General features: G+C 33.4%; 4 protein-coding genes across 7 annotated transcripts in view; 2 read left to right on the forward strand and 2 right to left on the reverse strand.

Annotated features, from left to right (window-relative positions):
* The first annotated feature begins 1,721 nt into the window (after nt 1-1,721).
* On the forward strand, nt 1,722-4,808 carry LOC117119043 (ATP synthase subunit g, mitochondrial-like). The gene is made up of 3 exons (XM_033263856.1): nt 1,722-1,873; nt 3,184-3,344; nt 4,397-4,808. Exons 1-3 carry the CDS (start codon nt 1,789-1,791, stop codon nt 4,523-4,525), a joined length of 375 nt encoding a protein of 124 aa, XP_033119747.1. The 5' UTR covers nt 1,722-1,788; the 3' UTR covers nt 4,526-4,808.
* LOC117119033 lies at nt 4,649-7,576 on the reverse strand. The gene is made up of 3 exons (XM_033263845.1): nt 7,093-7,576; nt 6,692-6,886; nt 4,649-6,258 (listed from the first exon to the last, which is right to left on the reverse strand). Exons 1-3 carry the CDS (start codon nt 7,334-7,336, stop codon nt 6,110-6,112), a joined length of 588 nt encoding a protein of 195 aa, XP_033119736.1. The 5' UTR covers nt 7,337-7,576; the 3' UTR covers nt 4,649-6,109.
* Nucleotides 7,577-8,686: 1,110 nt separating this feature from the next.
* On the reverse strand, nt 8,687-19,009 carry LOC117119054 (lactadherin-like). Of its 3 annotated transcripts, none has more exons than XM_033263867.1 (14): nt 18,882-18,987; nt 16,807-16,981; nt 16,383-16,431; nt 15,071-15,237; nt 14,806-14,973; nt 14,312-14,341; nt 13,936-14,068; nt 12,850-13,007; nt 12,037-12,186; nt 11,669-11,834; nt 11,267-11,451; nt 10,656-10,790; nt 10,038-10,200; nt 8,688-9,530 (listed from the first exon to the last, which is right to left on the reverse strand). In XM_033263867.1, exons 2-14 carry the CDS (start codon nt 16,849-16,851, stop codon nt 9,232-9,234), a joined length of 1,848 nt encoding a protein of 615 aa, XP_033119758.1. In that variant the 5' UTR covers nt 16,852-16,981; nt 18,882-18,987; the 3' UTR covers nt 8,688-9,231. The 3 variants fall into 3 exon arrangements, with proteins under 3 accessions (XP_033119770.1, XP_033119758.1, XP_033119765.1); XM_033263874.1 differs by having other exon boundaries at nt 8,690-9,530; nt 11,270-11,451; nt 18,882-18,984; XM_033263879.1 differs by lacking the exon at nt 16,807-16,981 and having other exon boundaries at nt 8,687-9,530; nt 18,882-19,009.
* LOC117119078 (trehalase-like) overlaps nt 18,780-21,336 on the forward strand; it is a 14,506-nt gene continuing 11,949 nt past the window's right edge. The window contains exons 1-4 of one of the 2 annotated variants that reach the window (XM_033263889.1): nt 18,780-18,983; nt 19,465-19,591; nt 20,172-20,272; nt 21,082-21,205. In XM_033263889.1, the coding sequence (XP_033119780.1) occupies nt 19,506-19,591; nt 20,172-20,272; nt 21,082-21,205 (311 nt within the window). In that variant the 5' untranslated portion in view covers nt 18,780-18,983; nt 19,465-19,505. Of the gene's footprint in view, nt 18,984-19,099; nt 19,238-19,464; nt 19,592-20,171; nt 20,273-21,081; nt 21,206-21,336 lie in introns of those variants that run through there. The other variant, XM_033263897.1, reaches the window with a different exon arrangement.

Raw genomic sequence — 21,336 nt, forward strand, 5'->3', positions numbered from 1 at the left:
ATAAGATGCTCTACTTGGCCTCTTTTTGGCTACGACAGTTTCTGTCTCTTATACACATCTAGATGTGTATAAGAGACAGCACACATCCTAGGCAGGGCGTATAAGCCCAGTGAAATAGTTCAGTTTTCTTTGCTATAAAAATCACCTTTCCCGTGGGTATATTTTGGTAAACTTTTTGTATGTTGTAGATATAAAATTTAACTATATATATTCATAAAAAAACGTTTTGTTGCAATTATGTCCAACTTCGGTGCTTCAAATCCGTATTTCTGGTGGACTATGTGTACTGTGTGTTTTGGACGTTTTGGTAACATGGTCTTGATTTTGATAGTGTAATTGATAAACTCCGGCTGGAGTATCACTCAATTAATGATAGTGTTTGATTTACTTCTAATGGTCGTCCGTCCTACAACATAAATTTGTTTGTATTTCATTAAATTTATGGCTATAAAGCGACGACAGGTGATAGGATTCAAACATATTCAATTATGATTTGAAGGTACCGGTAATTAGAGTGTAAATTATGAATGTAATTAATATTTTTGTTTACACCAACTGAGATATTTTATTAGCAGAGATGCATTTGACACGAAAACAATTACTTGTATTTTATGTATCAGTAACAATAAAATAATCTTGTATCTTGTATATTAACTTATCTTTTTGGGCCTGCCGAAATACTTAATAAAGGACAACAGTGGACTCACTAATTATTTAAAAAAAAATAATACTAAATAACAATTCGTTTTGACTGAGTGTCATTTTTTTTTTCGTTTTATAGCATAGGCTAGCTATTTTTATATACTAAAAATGAAACTCATACTGATTAAAATTAGGGGTATAATTGTAACGATAGGCTTGATGTATGCATAGCCCCTATAGAAAAATTAATTATTAAAGATGAAAGATATCTTTGAAGTAGTATAAAATAAATATAACAATTCTACCTACCTACCTACCTACCTTGATTTCGAGGCAATAGTCCTTTCTTAAGATTTATAATGCGTGGTTAGCTGCAGATACCACCTCCCTTACGTACCGGTTTTGGGGTTAATTTCTTCAATACAGTATTATGACTATTTATATATTGGTTGTTGTTGCCTTAGCCATCTTTGCATTGATCAATCTAAAAGTCTAAATATTTTTTGCTGATATATATTTGACATGAAAACTGTAGTCAATATTTTTTACATAGAGATTAAGTTGCCTTTTTACAATGAAAAAAGGATCAATTATTCCACTGATAAGACATACATTTAACACCCAGTTTACTGTAATATTATTTGATTTTAATATTTCATTTTTAAAAATATTTATTTATTGCAGGCCTAATAGAGTAGTTGTATTTACGCGTCTGTTGCTAAAAAGAATATTGTTCTAATTTTCAAATTGTATAGAAAATAAATAATTATATTGTTCATGTTTATTAGCAGTAAATTAGATTTATTTTTGATAAGCACAAACTTTGCTAATCATTGATCTTTTTGGATATTAAAAAATTTGATTTGAGTTTTCATTATAGCGCCCCCTTTCTTCTCCTTAAGATTTATCGTCCAGGGATAGAGAAAAATGTTTGGTTATGAAAGAAGTTTTTATTAAAATGTATATTCAATTGAAAATTTCAACGCATTATAAAAACAAACAAGATATTATATTATTATTTTTGTTTATATTTGTTTTTCGAATATAAAATAATATTTGAAAACGTATCTATCAACTTCAAAATTTCTGGGTTGCAGCTGCGCATAATGAATGTCAGCCATCTTAGTTCAGTAACCGGCGACGAAAATGGCGAAGGCAGCTCAGAAACTCGCCGGCTTAGGCCAGCGATTAGGTTCTTCTCTCATGGTACAAGGACCCAAAGTTGCATCAGGTATGTTCACTTTTTACTTACATACTTTTTATAATATTATACTCATAAACTTAAATCAGTGTAGGTAAATCTCTATCGTCAGACAGGAGACCATGATGTCTGGGTAGGCTAGAGAGAGGGCCTAGCTAGGCTAGGGCAGGGAAGGGGGGGGGGGCTAGGCCTACAACATAGATAGGCCCAGCCTTGGCTAGGCCAACTACCTACAGGCTAGGCTGGCTTTATTGGCGCTAATGCACTTTCGCACCTAACATTTAATTCTTAATTTTTTTACCTCAACGTTCAAGTCTCACAGTCACAACATAGGGCCTATAGGCCTAATTAACAAACATTTTCACCTGATTTAACCACTCACAAAGTACCTTTTTCAACAAATAAGTACAGCGAATCTGTGTTCGCTAGCAACGAGCAGCTGCCATTTTGCAATCATTAAGAAATGGCCAGAACTTTTAATTCTTAAAGTTTTTACCTCAGTGTTCTCACACAGTCACAACATATAATTAACAAACATGTTCACATAATTTAACCACTCACAAAGTACCTTTTTCAGCAAATAAGCCCACAAATAAGTACAGCGAATCTGTGTTCGCTAGCACGCCGAGCGGCTGCCATTTTGCAATCAGTAAGAAATTGCCAGAATGTCTGAGTTACCTGTCTCTTATACACATCTAGATGTGTATAAGAGACAACTATTTCTGAGCTCTCAACGATGTCAACAGTTTCAACGACAACGCCAACGAAAACGCCAACGCGTTGTCAACGAAAACGCAACGGGTTGAATGCGTTGAATTTTTGCAATAAAACTGTCCGGTACTGTAGGTAATACATATGATTGCCCCAAACATGATAAATTCCAAAAATATGTCCCACTTGCAATAATACTGAGTCTGACATTATCACTAATAACTTTGCAATAAACAAATGGTTGTAACTAAAATTTTACATGTAATCACAATGTCTATAGATATACAATCCTGCAAAATTTCAAAATGCTACGACAATTTATTGCAAAGTTTCAAACATGCAAACTTTAACTCTATTTTTCTCCAAAGTGAAAATTTCAAGTTACGTTGTTCTGCCATGGAACAGCTGCCCAATTCTGGGCACCTATTTACCTCTAGCGAAATTTCTTGCATATTTGAGCCAGTTTTTGAGGTATCATCTGCACAATTAAAAAAAAAATACTTTCTTTACAGCATGGCCATGGCTTGGTCCAAGAAGCTTAGAAGCTTGGGTTCAATTTAGTTTTTATTTCCTACTTTTTCATTGTATTTTTCCATTCCTGTTAATTGCTCCCTTTTTTCTTCATGTAGATGCTTTCGCGTATTCTAAACCTAGACTTACCAAGTTCTGGTACTATGCAAAAGTTGAGCTAGCACCACCATTCCCAAATGAATTCCCTCAAGTAATGAAAGGCGTCCAAGATGTAGTGAAGTCGGCTACTACTGGAAAATGGGCTCAGCTTACAGTCAAGGTAAATAACATGTTTTGTTGAGTTAGCAACAGAAATAAAGTTTACCACCACTTGGTACCTAACTCCATGATGAGTCTTATGTTTCGTTACCTTTGCTAAATGTGTTTTTTAATCATTAGTCAGTAGAACCTTTTTAGGTGACTCTTCAGTGGCAAACATTTGATGTATTGGAAAAAATGGGAATGTATTCTAATTGAACTTTTTATATTTAAGGAGGCTTAAAAAAACCTACTAATTGAGGGTTGTTTAAGGGGACAAATTTTTTCATCAAAAGATGTAAAGGGCACCGTGAGAGTAAGTTCGGTTTGTAAATACTTTTTATGGAGACACAAGAATATCAATACCTTAGTTAGAGGGCAAAGTTTACAGATCTTAGATACACAATGTATCAAAACCAACAACACAGTTAATAATAATTAGATACCAAACCAAAAACCCCAAAAAACACACACACCACCATAACTGTGGTACACTAATATTTTTTAATGTGAAGTTGTGATTTAATAAAGCCAATGTGTTAATTGTTGTCACCTCCTTGTAACGTTGTGTTTGTTGGGAATAAAAAAACATTTAAGCCCAAAAAGTGTCACGGTCGCCTATGAAAGTTGGGCATCCACAAGAGATATTTACGTGCAGTGATTGAATTGGAAACATAAGTGGCTTGTGCCAAGTTGTTGCTTAAGAGGTGGTAATCAACGAGAGGTGTTTGTACAGACAGGTTCAACTGTTAAAACATATTTTCTACTTTAACCAAAGATGATGATGATCATTAAAACGAAGCATAAAAAGTAATCAAGCTTAAGAGAGAGCATCCTAATTGTTACCATGGTTGTTAAAGAATTTGCAGGCAGATGCGCTATTTTCAGTTAACGATTTCTGATGACAAAGTTAAAAAGTAATCACTTTTGCAAGAGGGCGCCCTACATTGCGTTAGAATTTGCATGCCAAAATCGCGGAGAATACTGTCTTGTAATTACAAGATCTTTGCTTTAACCCTAATAGTGTTAAAATTATGCATTGAAAATTTTGTTTGAAATTTTGTATATTTACAGGAAGCATGGGTAAATACACTTGTATGTGTGGAAGTTGCATTCTGGTTTTTCGTAGGTGAACAAATAGGAAGGAAAAGCATTGTGGGTTACGACATTAAAGGAGACTTCAAGCCTTTAGGCTACATCTAGACCTTAGCAAATAAAGATTTTCTGTACCTCAGATAGCATGAATTAGACATTATGTTGTGACCAGTGAATTGTTACTGAATCAATAGAACAATGGCAAGAGGCATTGAAGCGTGACAAGAGAGATTCAACAATAACATTCAGTTTTAATGGACAAGAGTATTTACATCAGAAGCGAGATGATAACGCCCTCTATTTCATCCTATCAAACTTGGGACTTATTAATTGCTGTGAAAAGTTCATTTAGTATATGTTGAATTAAAATTTATCAGATTTATGTCCAAAAGTTTGTCATCCTTTAGTTCTCATCTTGATTGAATATTAACACATGCTGATTGACATCATCTTCATTTCCGCACACTCAAGTGTTGTTGTATCCATAAGTCAATATTGTGTACCTCAGAGAAAGCAAATTGCAATTATTAGATATATTATATATGATCATATTTTAAATTTGCACACAGTAAATTTTTGATTATATTGGTATTTGTGGAGAAGGTGGAAAATAATACGACAATGATAATGCATTTGATCAACATTAGGATCTTTATCATTCAACAGTAGCATTCAAAGCACTGTACTACATAAAGCCCTGTCCAGATTATTAAATAGGAACAAAAGTTAAAAATTGTCCATCGTGCACCAACATAGATCAATTATTATCACATGTAGTGTCGTACGTCAGTTGACACAACTTAAAAATTCAAATGACATCATTACTTAATATTACTGCACTACCATTTTGTGAAACCTGATTGGAGGAAAAAAATGTAGTTTGTAAACATAAAATAATTCAATGTTAAAAAATAATCAAAACACATTATTCATAAAAATCTCTTAGTATTATTACCAACATTTGTCGTGGGGAAAAACATAGAGTAATACATATGAAACATGAGGGAATCATTCATATATATATATAAAATATAGATTTTATACGTTTAGGGGTTGACCACATAAAACATTTTACAAATAACATATATGATAGAAAAACATTGAATTAAACATACTGTAAAGTGAATAATGATATTTGATAACATACAACATAGAAAATTATTTCACATATGGAAAATAATTATATGTTGATGAATGTTATAAAAATCCAGTTTTATTAAACATAATATACATTGCTATTACCAATACATAGTAGTCGCGTAGCTAGAGTGCATTTTCCTGCATTAATCAAGAAATCGGTTGCCTACGTGAACGTATTTTTCTAGATATATTGCTGAAGCAGCGGATGCTAAAAATGAGGGCTTAGTTAATGGAAAAGAAAAAGGAAAAACAAAACCCAAAACTATAATTCTGCAAATTCTTTAGTCCTGTACATTATTTATTCTATGTGTGAGTTTGATTTCTGGATATGTGTGTAATAGTGTAATATAAATCCATTTTAATATTATTTGTATTATCATTCGTCACCATCATCGTCGTCGTCATCATCATCATCATTATCATTGTCTGCTAATATTGTTTTAATACTGTAATGTAATGTACTTTTGATAAATAAAAACAATAATATATAATGAAAATCGTAATTGTAATGTACTGTATTATAAAAATTTCTGATTAATTTAAAATAAGTAATTAAACATCACCTTTGTCTTCTTTCAAGTAAATGGCGCAGACAACAAGCAGATACTTGTCACAGGAAACGTTTTGGAAAACGGCTGCATTCTCCGTCAGACTGACACTTGTACATAGACTGGTGGAGGAACTACTGCCGTCTCCTAAAACTAGAAAAAACAATATACTGTACTTGTATCTGTTATAACTTTCCTTTTGCCTGTTGTGAATTGTGCGTGGTCACATGAGTCGTCTGTCAGCCCCAATACTGTAATCCTATTAATCTCAGAATATATAACTTGTTATATCATCTATTTGTTTGCCTCCGAAAAATACACTGTTAGTTACGTTTGTGAATAGGCCTATTATTATTTATCCAGTCGAAAAGATTTATTCTTTTATATTATATAATGTTAGTTGTAACGGCCTTTTCTTTTAGTATTTTCCTTGAAATGCGTGTCGTTATAATCTTGTTCGTAAATTAAGCAAAGTGTGATTGGCATCTCAAAAAGCAGTTAAGAGAAGTCGAGTCGCGTGCAATTGAAACGCCCTGTCCTACAGTACAACACTTTGCTTAAAGATGTTTTATATCCGTAAACTTACCGTGGATTTCATCTGTCCACACTGGAGTATTATTACTAATAAGTTTCTCTAGAAATACAAGTTCTGTAAATCGAGGCATCAACATGGCCCCCGTGTTATAACAGTCATCAGAGCCACCTTGTTGGGAATTAACGTTGCTGGACCGGAAACACCACTTGTTATAGTAAGTCCAAGAAAGGTCTGGACACCCAGTATCTGAAACAAGAAAATAATTTTGAATGCGTTATCGTCGTCACTAACATAATCGTCGTCGGCATATCATCATGGACTTCATCATCATGTTATTATCATCTTCTCCATCATCAACATCATCATCATCATCATAATCACCATCGTCATCATCATCATTGCCATAACTTAAATCATGATATGGGGCGGGCGTTTATGGATGCTAGACTTACCCATGATAGCCGCAAATGAATATGCTCGAGTATACCAGGCACTGAACGCAAATTCATCGCCCTTTCGAACCCAATTATTATTATATAGATAGAGAAATCTTACGGCGTCAAGACCTGACTCATCGCACAAAATGTACCCATATTTAATATATATTCCGATTCTATCTCCTGCTTGAACCGCTATCCAATCATTTGGACTCAATTCTTTGACGACTTGCCGACCGTCTGATGAGTTGGACGGCATTCGTATGGTTGTGCAGTCAACAATAGTATACACGGCCAACTCTGGTAGTTTTTGACGCACATTGCAAAACTGTAGGCCTAAGAATTTATTATTGTAGAAATCGCCAAATTTCCATCCAGTAATATATCCAGAGCAGGTAAACGTATGATGGATATCTATTAATAGCGTATTTGTTGTATATCGAGTAGATCGGCTTGTAATGTTGAAGCCAACTGATGCAGGGCATTGTTCACCTATCAGGTGGAGAATATTCAGAGATGAGAGAGAAAAAAAACATGAAAAAATTACAATGGGAAAAATGATTTGGCTTGTCAAAAAAAGGGATGGTTAAAAACTATATATATATATACTGTATATATATATATATATATATATATATATATATCGATTTATAGTATCGTTTTTATCACTGTGTTATCATCACCATGTTTATTATCAACAGCATTCTCACATCAATATAATCATCGTCATCGTCAAACGTCGTTGTTGGCGGCAGTGGTGACGCTGCAGCCGTCATCGTCATAATCATCATCATCATTATCATCATCATCACCATCATCATCGTCATTATCATCACCATCTTTATTATTAATTTAGTATTGTATTCTTATTAATAACGTCATTATTACTATTATTATTGTTATTATTATTATTATTATTCATCGAAATAATAATAATAATAATTTTATAATAATAATAATAATAATAATAATTATTATTATTATTATTATTATTATTATTATTATTATTATTATTATTATTATTATTATTATTTTTTACTATTGGATTGGCGCAATCACTTTCGGTAGCGTTAGTACATCGAGGTCCATGCAATCTCAATAGTGTTACGCATTTCTCATGCACAACAAGTAAACATTGGTTTGTCTTACAATAATTTCCAAGTGTTTGTTGACGATATTGCTCAGTGTAAAATATGCAGGCCAGGGATATTAAAATTTCATCAATATAATTTTAATTAACCGAATGATACGCCTCGGCGGGGTTAGGGTTGTGTCATTGAGATTTCACTATGTATGTCCACTTGAAAATTTATTCATATATAGCATATCTTTCGAAGGTCATATTTTGGGCGTGTTCCTGGTAACATACCACAGCAGCCCCCCCTTTTGGACATTTCTGGATCCGCCCCTGATATTCTTAATTGGTACTGGTGTATGCTGAATTCACATCGGATTCGAAGCGAAATTCTGATCGGTTCGGTAGACCTTCCGATCCGAAAATTCGGATTCGGTGTGAATGCAGCTTCATAGAGACGATTGACTTCATATATTTATAAATAGTTTTTGTTTTGCTACAGTATTTTCTTCAAAGCGTTTCTTATTATGCAGGTTAATTATTTGCGCATTTTAAAGTTTTGATTGTTTTAGGCATATAGCCATTATTTTACCTGTGTACTGTATAGGCTATTATTGTGGTGTCTTATGAAGATATGCTGTTTTGATCTTAGTGGGCCTACCGTCCTCTTCCTGGTAGTTATTGGACTGGGGCTATCCAATATCGACCCTTCCCCCATACGCTCCGCATTGCACGGTTTGACCGAAATGGTAAAGAAAGTGAGATGGAGACACCGGCCTGGAGCTCATGAGCTTGGGTGTTGATTTTTCTTTCCTTTAAGTCGGGTACAACTCCGCCGATTCCACGAGAAAAAAAGGGACGAAGAGCGAGCAACCAACTTTTTAATAACAATCTGCAATGGTCTGCGTCTGCAATTTGACTGTCAGCAGACGACGTCGCGTTGTCAGGCGGAGATAGATTCGCCCGACGGTTGTACAACCGTCGTACAGCGCACCCATCTTTTGACCTCCCTATTAAAAATTGCATATTATATAACAATAATTTATTATAAAATATATGTTTGTTTCACTGTTTATTTATCAGACGTACGTACATGTTTCGCATTCCACGGTTTTGTATTTGTGCTTGCAGTCGCTCCGTTCAGTGACCTCACATTGGAACAGCGCATAATCACCATTGTCGCAATGGATTTCAAACTTTTTATTTTCGAATTGGCTGTCCGATGAATGATGATGTCCTTTAGCTCTTGAATAACCCAGATATTGACACACCAAGTCAGCTTCGTGGTTATTGATGTCATCCTTACAGGCTCTACCCCAGTCTTTTCCGTTTAACTGGATCTCGATGAAGCCTGCGTTGTCAATTCTGACGTCAAACTCTTGAATTAAACAAGAAAAAATATGAGAATGAGATTTCCACACCGAAATATAATATACTCAGTAGGTCTTAATAAATAAGGGCGGTATAATTATACTTAAACAATAAATAAAATTCTTTGAAGGTATAAATATATCATGATTTTATCACAATTGTTCATTTCATTATGTTATTTTACTATATGGTCTTTTAACGCTCGAGTCTTACTCCACACACCTCAGTAACTTTATGTGACGTCATTACCGTCGTCGTGCAATCGAAAGCTCACTAATAACGCCAAGTTCGAAACTGAAGGGGGTTTGCGTTCACACTGTCATATTACCTCCAACTACTCATCCGAATTTTCGAGACCAAAACGTACGTCAGCGTAAAGTCGTTGGTGATCGTCGTAAAGCCGTTTGTATCATCTATTATAGATTTGAACACATAATATAGGCTTCTCTATAATATAATTTTATTATAGCATTATAAATATTCTATAAAATGTTTTACAATTTACTTGGCTTACCGTTATTTGTACACTCATCTGGAATCATGCACCCGTAAATGTCAAAACGTAGGCCGAAGAATATACTCTGTGTAGATATTGGAATGAGTCGCATTACATTGGCATAAACTGGTGTGAAAACATTCACTACCACTGTATTCGCATCAGAATTCCCTATGAAAGTCTGAAAAATGACAATATTTCGTAATGTTATAATGACTTAACAAAATGTATTCATGAAAAATCAATATTAGGCCTATATATATATATTTTTTTAAATTAATTCTACACATTTTAATGGAATAAAAGTTTTGATGTTGTAACTCATTAGCAGAATTAGTGGTCCCTCTGTCGTAAATGTGGGGGTCGATTATGTTTTTACCGTGCAGTAAAATGATCCATACTTTACTCAATAAATTATCAAAGATAAATTATTATGATTCTTGTATCCCCACAATTCTTCCCGGCAAGAGAAGAAAAACAAATGTATAATATATTTAGCATGCACTATTTAAATAGTAGTATGTATTTGTAAATAATATTATTTCGGATGACAACCAAATAACATAACTTAACACATCAGGACCTAAGACATTTGAAACACTTCCTGTATCAGAAGCGTCCTGTCTCAAAATTTACCTCATCGAGGGTTGTCAGTGCCGTTCCTTGGAATCCGACTGCAATATTAAATGTGTACACCCACTGGCCTATGTAATTACTATGACAACCTTGCGTTGCAACTCCTGTTAGTAAGAGCGTGCCTGAGAATTCAACCTATAAAATTGAATAATGATGCGGTTGTTCAATCCTTTCGTTAATATCTGTATTATTGTCATTGATCTCCACATAATTTGTAGAAAAATAGTCAGTGGAGTAATAGCGATAACCTCCTTTGGTGATGACTCCTGAAATGATGTGTATTTCATCAAAAGTAACCTAGGAAGTAAGAAACATTTTTGTAATATCAACATTGAAACACTCATGTGTTTATTGTGTTAATAAACACACAGGAGTCCTACACAATCGCAGCTAAACAAATAAACATTTTCTGGGTGAAGGGATATCACGGTGGATGATACAGAAGGGAATTCTCTTTCCCAGAGGCGATGGAAGAGTTTTAACCGTTAGAGATGTATTTTCCTCTCAAAATGAAAAGAGAAAAAAATATAAATAATTTTGAAATTTGAACTTGCTCATTTTGCAGTAACATATATTAATATTTACTTGAGTATAAGATGTGTATAAGAGACAACCTGTATCCATTGATTCGTCATTCCATTTGGAACCCAGCATCCAAAACTCTGATCGTTCATGTGGCTCTGAAGGCGGGCGCTTGCTGGGCCATAGCCATCAATCATTTCATATTGAGATGACGCTGACAATTGGCGAGCACTGATTCGACCGTCCATCAAACCCTGAAGTTTGTTGTTATTTCCTAACATAATGAAGATATTGAGTACCGTACTTATTCTAGTAATAATAATAATAATAATATCAATTAAGATAAGTGTCATTTGTAATATTATTATTTCTATTATTATATATGATATAAAATTAAATTACGTAACTACCTGTAATACAGTAATACTTATAGTAATGATTAAATCAGTGTTTCAAGCTATATATGTTTAGACTAATGCTACCATACTTACCTACGAAACATCCACATGATTTGGTGATGTAGCAGCCCAAGATCTCTAGCCGAAGACCGTAATAATATGACGAAGTCGAAAGTGGAATGATACGGAAAATACGGGAAAATTGCGCTTCAAATATATTGATTACACTGGTATTTCTGTTTGTGTTTCCGTTGAACGTCTAAAATTTAAAAAAATGATGTTAGAATTATCATATTATTATTTTAATATTATTGTTATTATCCGAAGTAGCTGCATCTTCAACATCACCATCGTTATTACCACCATAATCATCGCCATCATCACCATTATTATCATATTCACAATTATATAATTAATAACTGAACATGACATTAAGGACGCAAATGTCTATCTTAGTGTACCTGGTTGATGCGTTGTAAATCATCAGTTTCTAAGCCCAATTCTATATCGAATGTTTCCACATAATTTGTAGAAAAATAGTCAGTGGAGTAATAGCGATAACCTCCTTTGGTGATGACTCCTGAAATGATGTGTATTTCATCAAAAGTAACCTAGGAAGTAAAAAACATTTTTGTAATATCAACATTGAAACACTCATGTGTTTATTGTGTTAATAAACACACAGGAGTCCTACACAATCGCAGCTAAACAAATAAACATTTTCTGGGTGAAGGGATATCACGGTGGTTGATACAGAAGGGAATTCTCTTTCCCAGAGGCGATGGAAGAGTTTTAACCGTTAGAGATGTATTTTCCTCTCAAAATGAAAAGAGAAAAAAATATAAATAATTTTGAAATTTGAACTTGCTCATTTTGCAGTAACATATATTAATATTTACTTGAGTATATAAATGATTGAATTTTAAACTTGATTTTTATACTAGAAAATTATAATAAAAAACAATAAAACACTTCCATTTTTCTTGCTGTTATGTTCAGATTCGTTATTTTTATTCTAAAAAAAAATTAGCAAAAATGACTTTTATGCCTCTTTTAAAGTATTTTGTATGGGACAATACATCTGTAACTAGGGAATTTTTTGCACTTAAATAGTCAATGTCTGATGCATTATCATTCAGATTACGGTAAACTGTCAATCTCATGTTCAAAAGCGTAGACAGAAGGCTCAGATTATGAATTCAACTTGTAATTAAGAACACCTGATATTTAATGACAATTAAAATGCAATGTCAAAAGTTTGGAAGATATTATACCTGTAGCCATTGGAAATTTTTATTTCGAGTTAAGCCATAATCATCATTAAGCCGTACGTTGTTATAATTATTGGAGTACATCATTCTTGAGTACATTATTGATATCTGTTCGGTCTTAATACGTCTATCAGCCATTCCCTGTGGCACGTGGTAACAATCTAAGTAATACCATAATATATAAATAGTTTGTTAGGGCATGGCAATTAGTATTATAATTACCTCCGCCAAGGAGGTTATGTATTTACACTTATTTGTTTCTGTATGCCCGGTGCTGTCTGTCTGTCGGGCTGTCGGTATGTCTCTGCCTGTTTATTAACAGGATTACACAAATCTAATGAGCAAGAATTGTCATAAAATGTAATGGAGTGGTACATATTGATTGAAAGAAGAGGTGATTATAATTTTGACGTGAAAAACTCAAAGAATAAGGTGAAGGTCAGAATTTTCTTTTCTGAATCTTACCCCTCGAGCATAAAAGGAAATAATGGAGTCGCCCATAAATGCCCTACATGTATTATTAATTTGGTATATGCGGCACATTGGGAGGTATGTACTCACTCTGTGTGTTTAAATAAGTCAATTCGTAGTTTGAACTTCTCGGGACCATTTCCAAGTTTAAGCGAAACAAACATAGGCCTATGTTGTGTGTATGTGTGTGTCGATTGAACTTGATACTGGCATGAGCAGTTTAAACTACGAATTGACCTAATAAATAAATAAATTCTGTTTAAGTGGATATATCAGCGTCGTATGTCGGGTAAATATTCTATTTTCTGATAAATATGTATTATTAAAACAAAAACATAGGCCTAATGAAATAATTGGCCTAAGTAGTGAAAATTTGAGGGTATTGCAAAGCCTATATCGTATTATCCTAGGACTCTATATATGGTTTGGTACTGTGCAGATTAACTCTTTTTTATTTAATCCATGAATAACAGTATTTAAACTATGTAATCCTAGCATCTACAACAGTACCGTATATTTTTACCTGTTCATCGACCGACCGATCGATCGATCAATCAATCAATCAATCAATCATTTTATTTGGGTCATTAAAGATTGTAAGTCAAGTGACCATCCTACCTTCAGGACATTGGCAGCTCGTTTGATTACATCCTAAGATCTCAAATTTGAGCCCAATTTGCTGCGAAGTGGTGCTTAGAGGTATAATGCGAAATATTCGAGTATAAACGGGATCTATATTCGTCGTTTGTACCTTTCGAATAATAAACATATTTTTCATATTTGTATATAGCACCATCACAACCATCATCATCATCATCATCATCATCATCATCATCATCATCATCATCATCATCATCATCATCATCATCATCATCATCATCATCATTATCATTATCAACATCATCATCATCATCACCACCACCGTTATCATCATCAAAGTAGATATGCCAATTGGAGACAATGGATTTTTATTCACAAAATTTAAGATACTTACTTCACCTTTCGTACTGTTTAAAATGATCAGCTATAGAAACAAACAAAACAATGCATTATCACTTTGTAATATTCATTTATCATGACTAACCTTAACAGTAAGAAGGCCTATCTATGTATGTGTAAACTGAACTCTTTACAGATCCTGTGTTCTACATGAATATTTAAAACGTGTCTTTTGTATAAAATGCCTAATAAGATTGCTTGTCACATTCATAAGTAATCGTTCTGTACCCGCATATACAAAAAAAGTGATATATAATATATATTGCCTTCATCGGTTTTGAATTCAAATGACCCAGTTGGACCGGTGTCTGCATATAGGGCAAAAGATCCGATTTCTAATCCTGATTTGGCATTTTTTTTACAGAATATGTTATTTTATTATCTTCTATTATTACCAAAGATGGTTAAGAATTTTGTAGTGTATTCCAAATTTGTGTTTTATTACCACGTCTTATTTCATAGCTTGACACCAAAGTTAACGTACGGTACCTCTTCAGTTGTCAAGAGGGCGCTCTCATGTGGTCCGTATTCAATTCTGAAGCTCTCGTGATACATGGTTTGGGTTTCTTCTCCGCTGGCATTGAAAGACGACAGATCCGTCTCGTACACCCACTCTGTAACTATTCCAGTAACAAGGTGTGCAAATGGGAACTTGACCTGTAAAATTCATATATATATATATATATATATATATATATATATATATATATATATATATATATATATATATATATATATATATATATATCCTTACCTGTATCCATTCTTGTCCGGCATTTTTTGTTGTTTCAGGAATCCATCCAATGGTATTGCTGGTGGGGCGCGCTTCTTGCGCCAAATGGCCTTCCAATGATGAAGACGATGTTATCATATCGTTTGTTATCGCACCGTCCTCCATACCCTGCTTCTTGTGTGTACAATCTATAAAAATTGTATGACGAAACCAAAGTTGGGTTTAGATAGTTAGTGTTAAACCATTCACAATCACCTAGAATTGTTATAACATGTAAAAAAACCCAATAATAGACATAATTATAATGACATTAATGTAATTATTAATACGTATACTAAAAAAAAAATATTATAAAATTGATATGGATAACAATATTAATTATGATAAATGCTATTATATTAATGATATTCGCAATGTCAGAAACAAAAATAACAATAACTATATATTATTAATAATAATAATAATAACGACAATAATAATAATATAGGAGTGATTTGTTGCCCTACCTGACGTGTATCGTGCTGAAAACTCAGTATATTCCCAAATACTTGCGAAAATAAAATTCGCAAGTGATTGGGGTGAGAATCGAACCCACGACCTCCAAATAACTAGCAGGTGTCCTAACCTTTAGACCACCGAGCTTGTCCTAATTTATTATATATATATATATATTATTATATATAATTTACAACAATCCTGAGAAATATTTGTTAATGGCGCAACAGACCTTAGAATGCACTAATTGCTAAAGACATGGACTTTTAAGTTACTCTAACTAAACTAACAAACAGTTATCCTTCTTTCGTTCAATAAGAATCCTATTAAGATCATATTATATTTATGAATATATTCATATATATTCAATGTGTGATGTGCATATACATGTATATAGGCCTATACAGTGTAGTGCATGATATGTATTCATATATGAACATGCTTACATAGTGTAGCGCATACAAAAAATCTTACGTCCGTGTACAGCATTCAAATTTTTGCATTTTGAAATATTAAATTTTCAAGTTAATTTTAATTTTAAGTTGATTTTATTTTTCTGTATGTTTTTATATTTGTATGTTTCTTGGATGCATTTGTTTGAGTGCCACTGTATCAAAAGTGGAACCAATAAATTGAATTGAATTGTGGCAGTGTTAGGAACGTACTGAGTATTCAGTACGATAATTACATCTGGGAGGGCAAATAAAATATGCAAAAAAAAAACCAAAAAAAACAAAAAAACAAACAAACATCGAAATAATGATAAATAATGACACTAACAATAATAATAGGCCTAATAAATATAAAATACATTAAATATGTAATTAAATCAACGTACCAGTTGAACATATGGTTTCTTGTATCTGGGATACCAACAGTGAGGAGACCTGAAAATGAAATGATTACACATTTAAATAATTCTACTCGATGCTTAGCTGATACGAATGTAAGTATTTGAAGGCATTTGTACACATTATTGCGGTGTCCATATAAATACTGTACGAGATATTCTCTTCAAATTTTCTTCTAAACACTCAAAAGTTTTTACTACCAATGTGGTAACTGTACTTTGCAAAGCCAAGCTGATGCTTGTATGATTGTTTCATTTCATCTATCCGGTCTGTTGGCTTGAAGTGGTTCGGCAAATCTGTTCGTGGCTATGATGTTGCTACTTATACACATCTAGGGATGTGTGGGGAAAATGTTTATGAGACCCTGCTGGCATGATATCACTGAGCATGAGATAGCTAAACAATACTTACCAGAATAAAGTTGATATACTGAAAACACTTCCTCGCCATGATCATCTATAAAAAGACGATCCCGCCACCAAAAACGCCTTCAATGTTCCTACAACTTGGTATGTCGACAAATGACGCCAGGAAAAGTCCGCAGCGTTTTATATTGCATCACTTTATTTCATTATTATGAATTATTCTATATTATAAAATTATGAATTTAAAATAAACAAAACACTTTTGTTGAATAATACTCATTATTGATTATTGGCTACACTTAAGACTTTTGTATCATTATTTTAATGTAAATCATCACACAGAATCGATAATTCTGTAACTAAATATATTTAAATTTAAAAATATTATTTTAAAAATTTTAAATTGCAGCGTAAACATGTATGTGCATAATGTTCATTTTCATATATTTATTTAATGTTTATGGTGTTGTGATGGCAACGAAATATTATTGCGCTGACTCTGAGAGATTAGTTCTTCGATCGCCTAGGCCTATGAAGTAAAGTAAGACTAGGCCTACTTGGTGGTGGGCTGGGGCGGATCCAGAGATGTCCAAAAGGGGGGAAGAGTGGTGAAATGGGAAACAGTGGGGCCGATCGAGATAACACCACCCTAGGGGGTCCGGGGGCAAGCCCCTGAGAAATTGTTGGTTTCTAGACGCCCGAAAATATCCTCTGAGGGTTTTTGAGAGATCGTTTTTTTCTTTTTCTTTCTTTCTTTTTTCTTTTTATTTTTTACTTTCCAAAAGAAGACTGGGGCCGCATGTAGCTACTATATAAGAGCGCCTCTTTATGGCTGATAGGTAATCACGGACCAGTGACGCCCGTACGCAATTCAGCACAATGACGCTCGAGTTATTCTCCAACCTCTACCTCTACCATATCTATAACGAGTAAGTATATTAAATAAAAATAAGTTAAGTTTAACTTTACATGTCTATGAATAATACAGCGAGTGTTATGTTTTAAATGGATGATTAATTTTGAAAAAGAAGTATATGGCTAATTATTTTATCAATTCAAAGCTTCATATTATTTAAATGTAAGCCACGCAGAATTTATTATCAATAATTTTTAAATAAAATTTTTAAAATTTAAAATATTATATCATAAATGTTAAAAATGGAGCATGAGCATGTATAAGCATTTATTATACTTACTTGTTGTTTATGCGTTGCGGTGGCAGTGACAAATTGTATTGTGTTAAATCTAATATTCTGTAGTTTTGTCTATCATTGTTTTTGAAGTTTAAGCCATTAAATATACCGTAGTCAATAATTTTAACATACTCATGTCTATGAATTATTATATACACATGTCTATAAATATGTCTATGAAAAATAAGATAGTGTCTTAATTAACCTGCCTAAACCAGCTGAGAATAGGTGTGCAACACCACTGAACACAAACAAGTGACTTGAATAAACTCTTTAAAGGGAGGTAAAAACGGAAAATAAGTTTATTTTGAAGAATGTAGTTTACTAGAAGAAGAATATATAGTCTGGTGACTAAATAACTTATATAATGGTTATGAATTATATTTCTATCAGGGGTGGCGCCAGTGCGGGTGGCCTGGAAGGGAACCCCGTTGGTTGGGACCTGCCCCCATCGGGAAGAAAAACACACTTCGCGGGGAGAAAAGAAAATTACATGTAGGCCTAAGCCTATTTCTTATATATTAGTAGACTTCAATATAGTTTAAATAAGCTTTTGAAACCCATAAATTGCTAGTTTCCGAAGGATACCTCACAACCCTGGATCATCTCCAGGGGTGTGAGGACCACGCCCACTCGCTGGGGAAAATCGGACCCTCCCCTCGTCTTTGTTGGGCAAATCCTTTAGCCACCCCTAACTCCAATAACTCCAATTCTTTCTGAACTTTCATGTCCTGTATGTGCGGTTTATCCTATTGGGTGCAAAGTTCATGGACTTTGATACCTTTTTCAAATTCATATATATATATATATATATAGGCCTACTTTATATACAAAAGGGTACAGAAGATAATGGGCATTCTTGCTTTACACAATCAAATACATCGGTCTCAACTCAGAGGGTTGGACATTGCTTCTAACATGTTCATACCTGCTGCTTATGGACTGCCAAAAATCAATTCTTATATCAGTATTCATAATATTCCATATTTCACTGTTATAAAATGTCTTACGGAAACCTAGTGTAGGCAAGGTAAGCGACCCTTTTCTGCATGTTTAGTAGCATATAGACAAAGAAGGCCTACTGTGTATTTGCACGGTGATTTTTCCTGTTGATTGTTTTAGTTGATTGTTCCTGTTTGTTTAAAAAGGGAGTTTTGTTATTACAACTTCCTGGTTTCTGTAAGTGGATCGTTTGAATTTTAAGGTTTAGTTGCAGTTATGCTATTGAATATCTTGTCTGGCAGGCCATAGTAGATGCGCAACTGTGCACTCTTTCATTGTTAGGTATGCTTTTATATAAATTATGTAGCTGAATAATACAAAAATAGATCAATATGCATTCATGTACCTTTATTATTCATTAGAAATTTATCGCATCCTGGTCTTATAGCATATTTGTAATGTTTTATGTCATTACTGACATTTCGATAGTTAGGCATACAGATTACAGTACTGCAATTTTTCATCTCTTATTGCTTTTGATCACCTTGTTTATTTTTTGTTTCATAAAGAACTTGTCTGTTGCTATAAAATTTCTAATCCGCACTGAGACATGGTTTTCCAAACAGCGTCGTTAATGCTATTGGTTATAGCTACCGTGAGGCCACAAGAGCTGGCGGATATTCCACCATGTAATAGGTAAGCTGTGCCGGCATTTTGGTGAAGGTAATACCCGATGAACTATTGCAAACCAGGCTTAGACTTACTACTAATATCGACCGACGTTTAAGCAAGCAACACGAAACGTTGTTATAACACTTATGAAGTCAGTGGTTGATTATGTCAGAAAATAACGTTAACACAAAGTAGCAACAACCTTAAAAACTAAAATATAGTTACTTATTTATGGTGCTACAAAAATTAATTAATTTAATAAAAAATAAATAAATAAATAAACCCTCCAAAAAACCGTTATTTATTTGCCTATGTAATATTTTTAGCATGGAGTAGAAAATGGTTTAAGGTATTAAACACGAAGATGCACATCCATATAAGGGCATGGTGATGTCATATCATACCCATAAATGAGCAAACTATATGTACTTGACATTTTAGTGTGGATAGAGCATTGGTTACTATGAACACTCAACGGCTATAGTATCATAATCCTAAAAACACGGATAAAGATGAATTTCCTCTTTTTATGTTTTGAAAATGTACAATAAGGTAATTTGATTGATTGATTGATTGGTGTAACGTTGGGTATTTTTTACGTTAGCTTGGTGTACTGCTCTGGACCGTTGCTAGAGGCTGCCCAGAAAGCGAACATCTATAAAGATTCAAAGACGTTTGTCGATCTACAAATGATACGACCCGAAGGTAAAAAAGCAGACATCCGTGCTGCCACGTCTTCCATTTATATAATTAATGATATATTGGGATAGACTTCGGGTACTTAATCTTCCATAATATATTTATAATCGAAGACCACGTACGTGCAAGTCAATGATGAATGCTGTAGAGGTAGATCCTGACAGGCTTAGCAGTGGTGACTCATATGGCGCGCCATAGGCAGCTAAATGGTTGAATAAAAATTGTAATCGTAAAATCAGTGTTTATTTCCACAAAATGTAGGTCTAAAATCTCCCATGCGTAAGGCTAATTTTCCCAAGCGAATCTCTTCGAATGTAAGTATAATTTCTTCAAACCTAGGTCTATGTCATAACATGCGAGATCTACCGAACGTGCTATTCATAAACATCACGACATAAGATCAATATAGAAAATATTTCATCATGTTAAGTTGTTACTTCTCATTAAGATATTTGTTGTGATTGACGCACCTCTTGTTGAGTGCCGCTGATATAAATGTGGTCTGTAAATACATTATTATTTTTGGTATTTTTATTATTATTATTATTATTTTCGGTATTATTATTATTATTATTATTATTATTATTATTATTATTATTATTAATTATTATTATTATTATTATTATTATTATTATTATTATTCTTATCATTATTATTTCTATTAGGCCTATTATTATTATTATTATATTGTTATTATTATTATTATATTATTATTATTATTATTATTATTATTATTATTATTATTATTATTATCATTATTATTATTATCATCATTACTATTATTAAACAACTGTACTTGTTTTAAACACTTTCAGACGAAGTACTTCGTGCATTTAATAACCTGACCGACATTGCTAACATGACGAAGTTTGTCGATGAGTATTTCGTCGGACCAGGCACTGAATTTGAAAGTTGGAATCCTAGTGATTGGCATGATAAGTGAGTAGGCTTACGGTAGTCTTCTAAATCTCAGGCACTAAGGCTGTTCTTCTCTTTACGCATGCCCTGGTAATTACTTCATTTCAGCTGTCTCTTATACACATCTAGATGTGTATAAGAGACAGTTGATT

Source organism: Anneissia japonica, unplaced genomic scaffold (assembly GCF_011630105.1).
Source record: "Anneissia japonica isolate Jap-2015-1 unplaced genomic scaffold, ASM1163010v1 scaffold7370_len818893_cov191, whole genome shotgun sequence".
Classification (NCBI taxonomy): Eukaryota; Metazoa; Echinodermata; class Crinoidea; order Comatulida; family Comatulidae; genus Anneissia; species Anneissia japonica.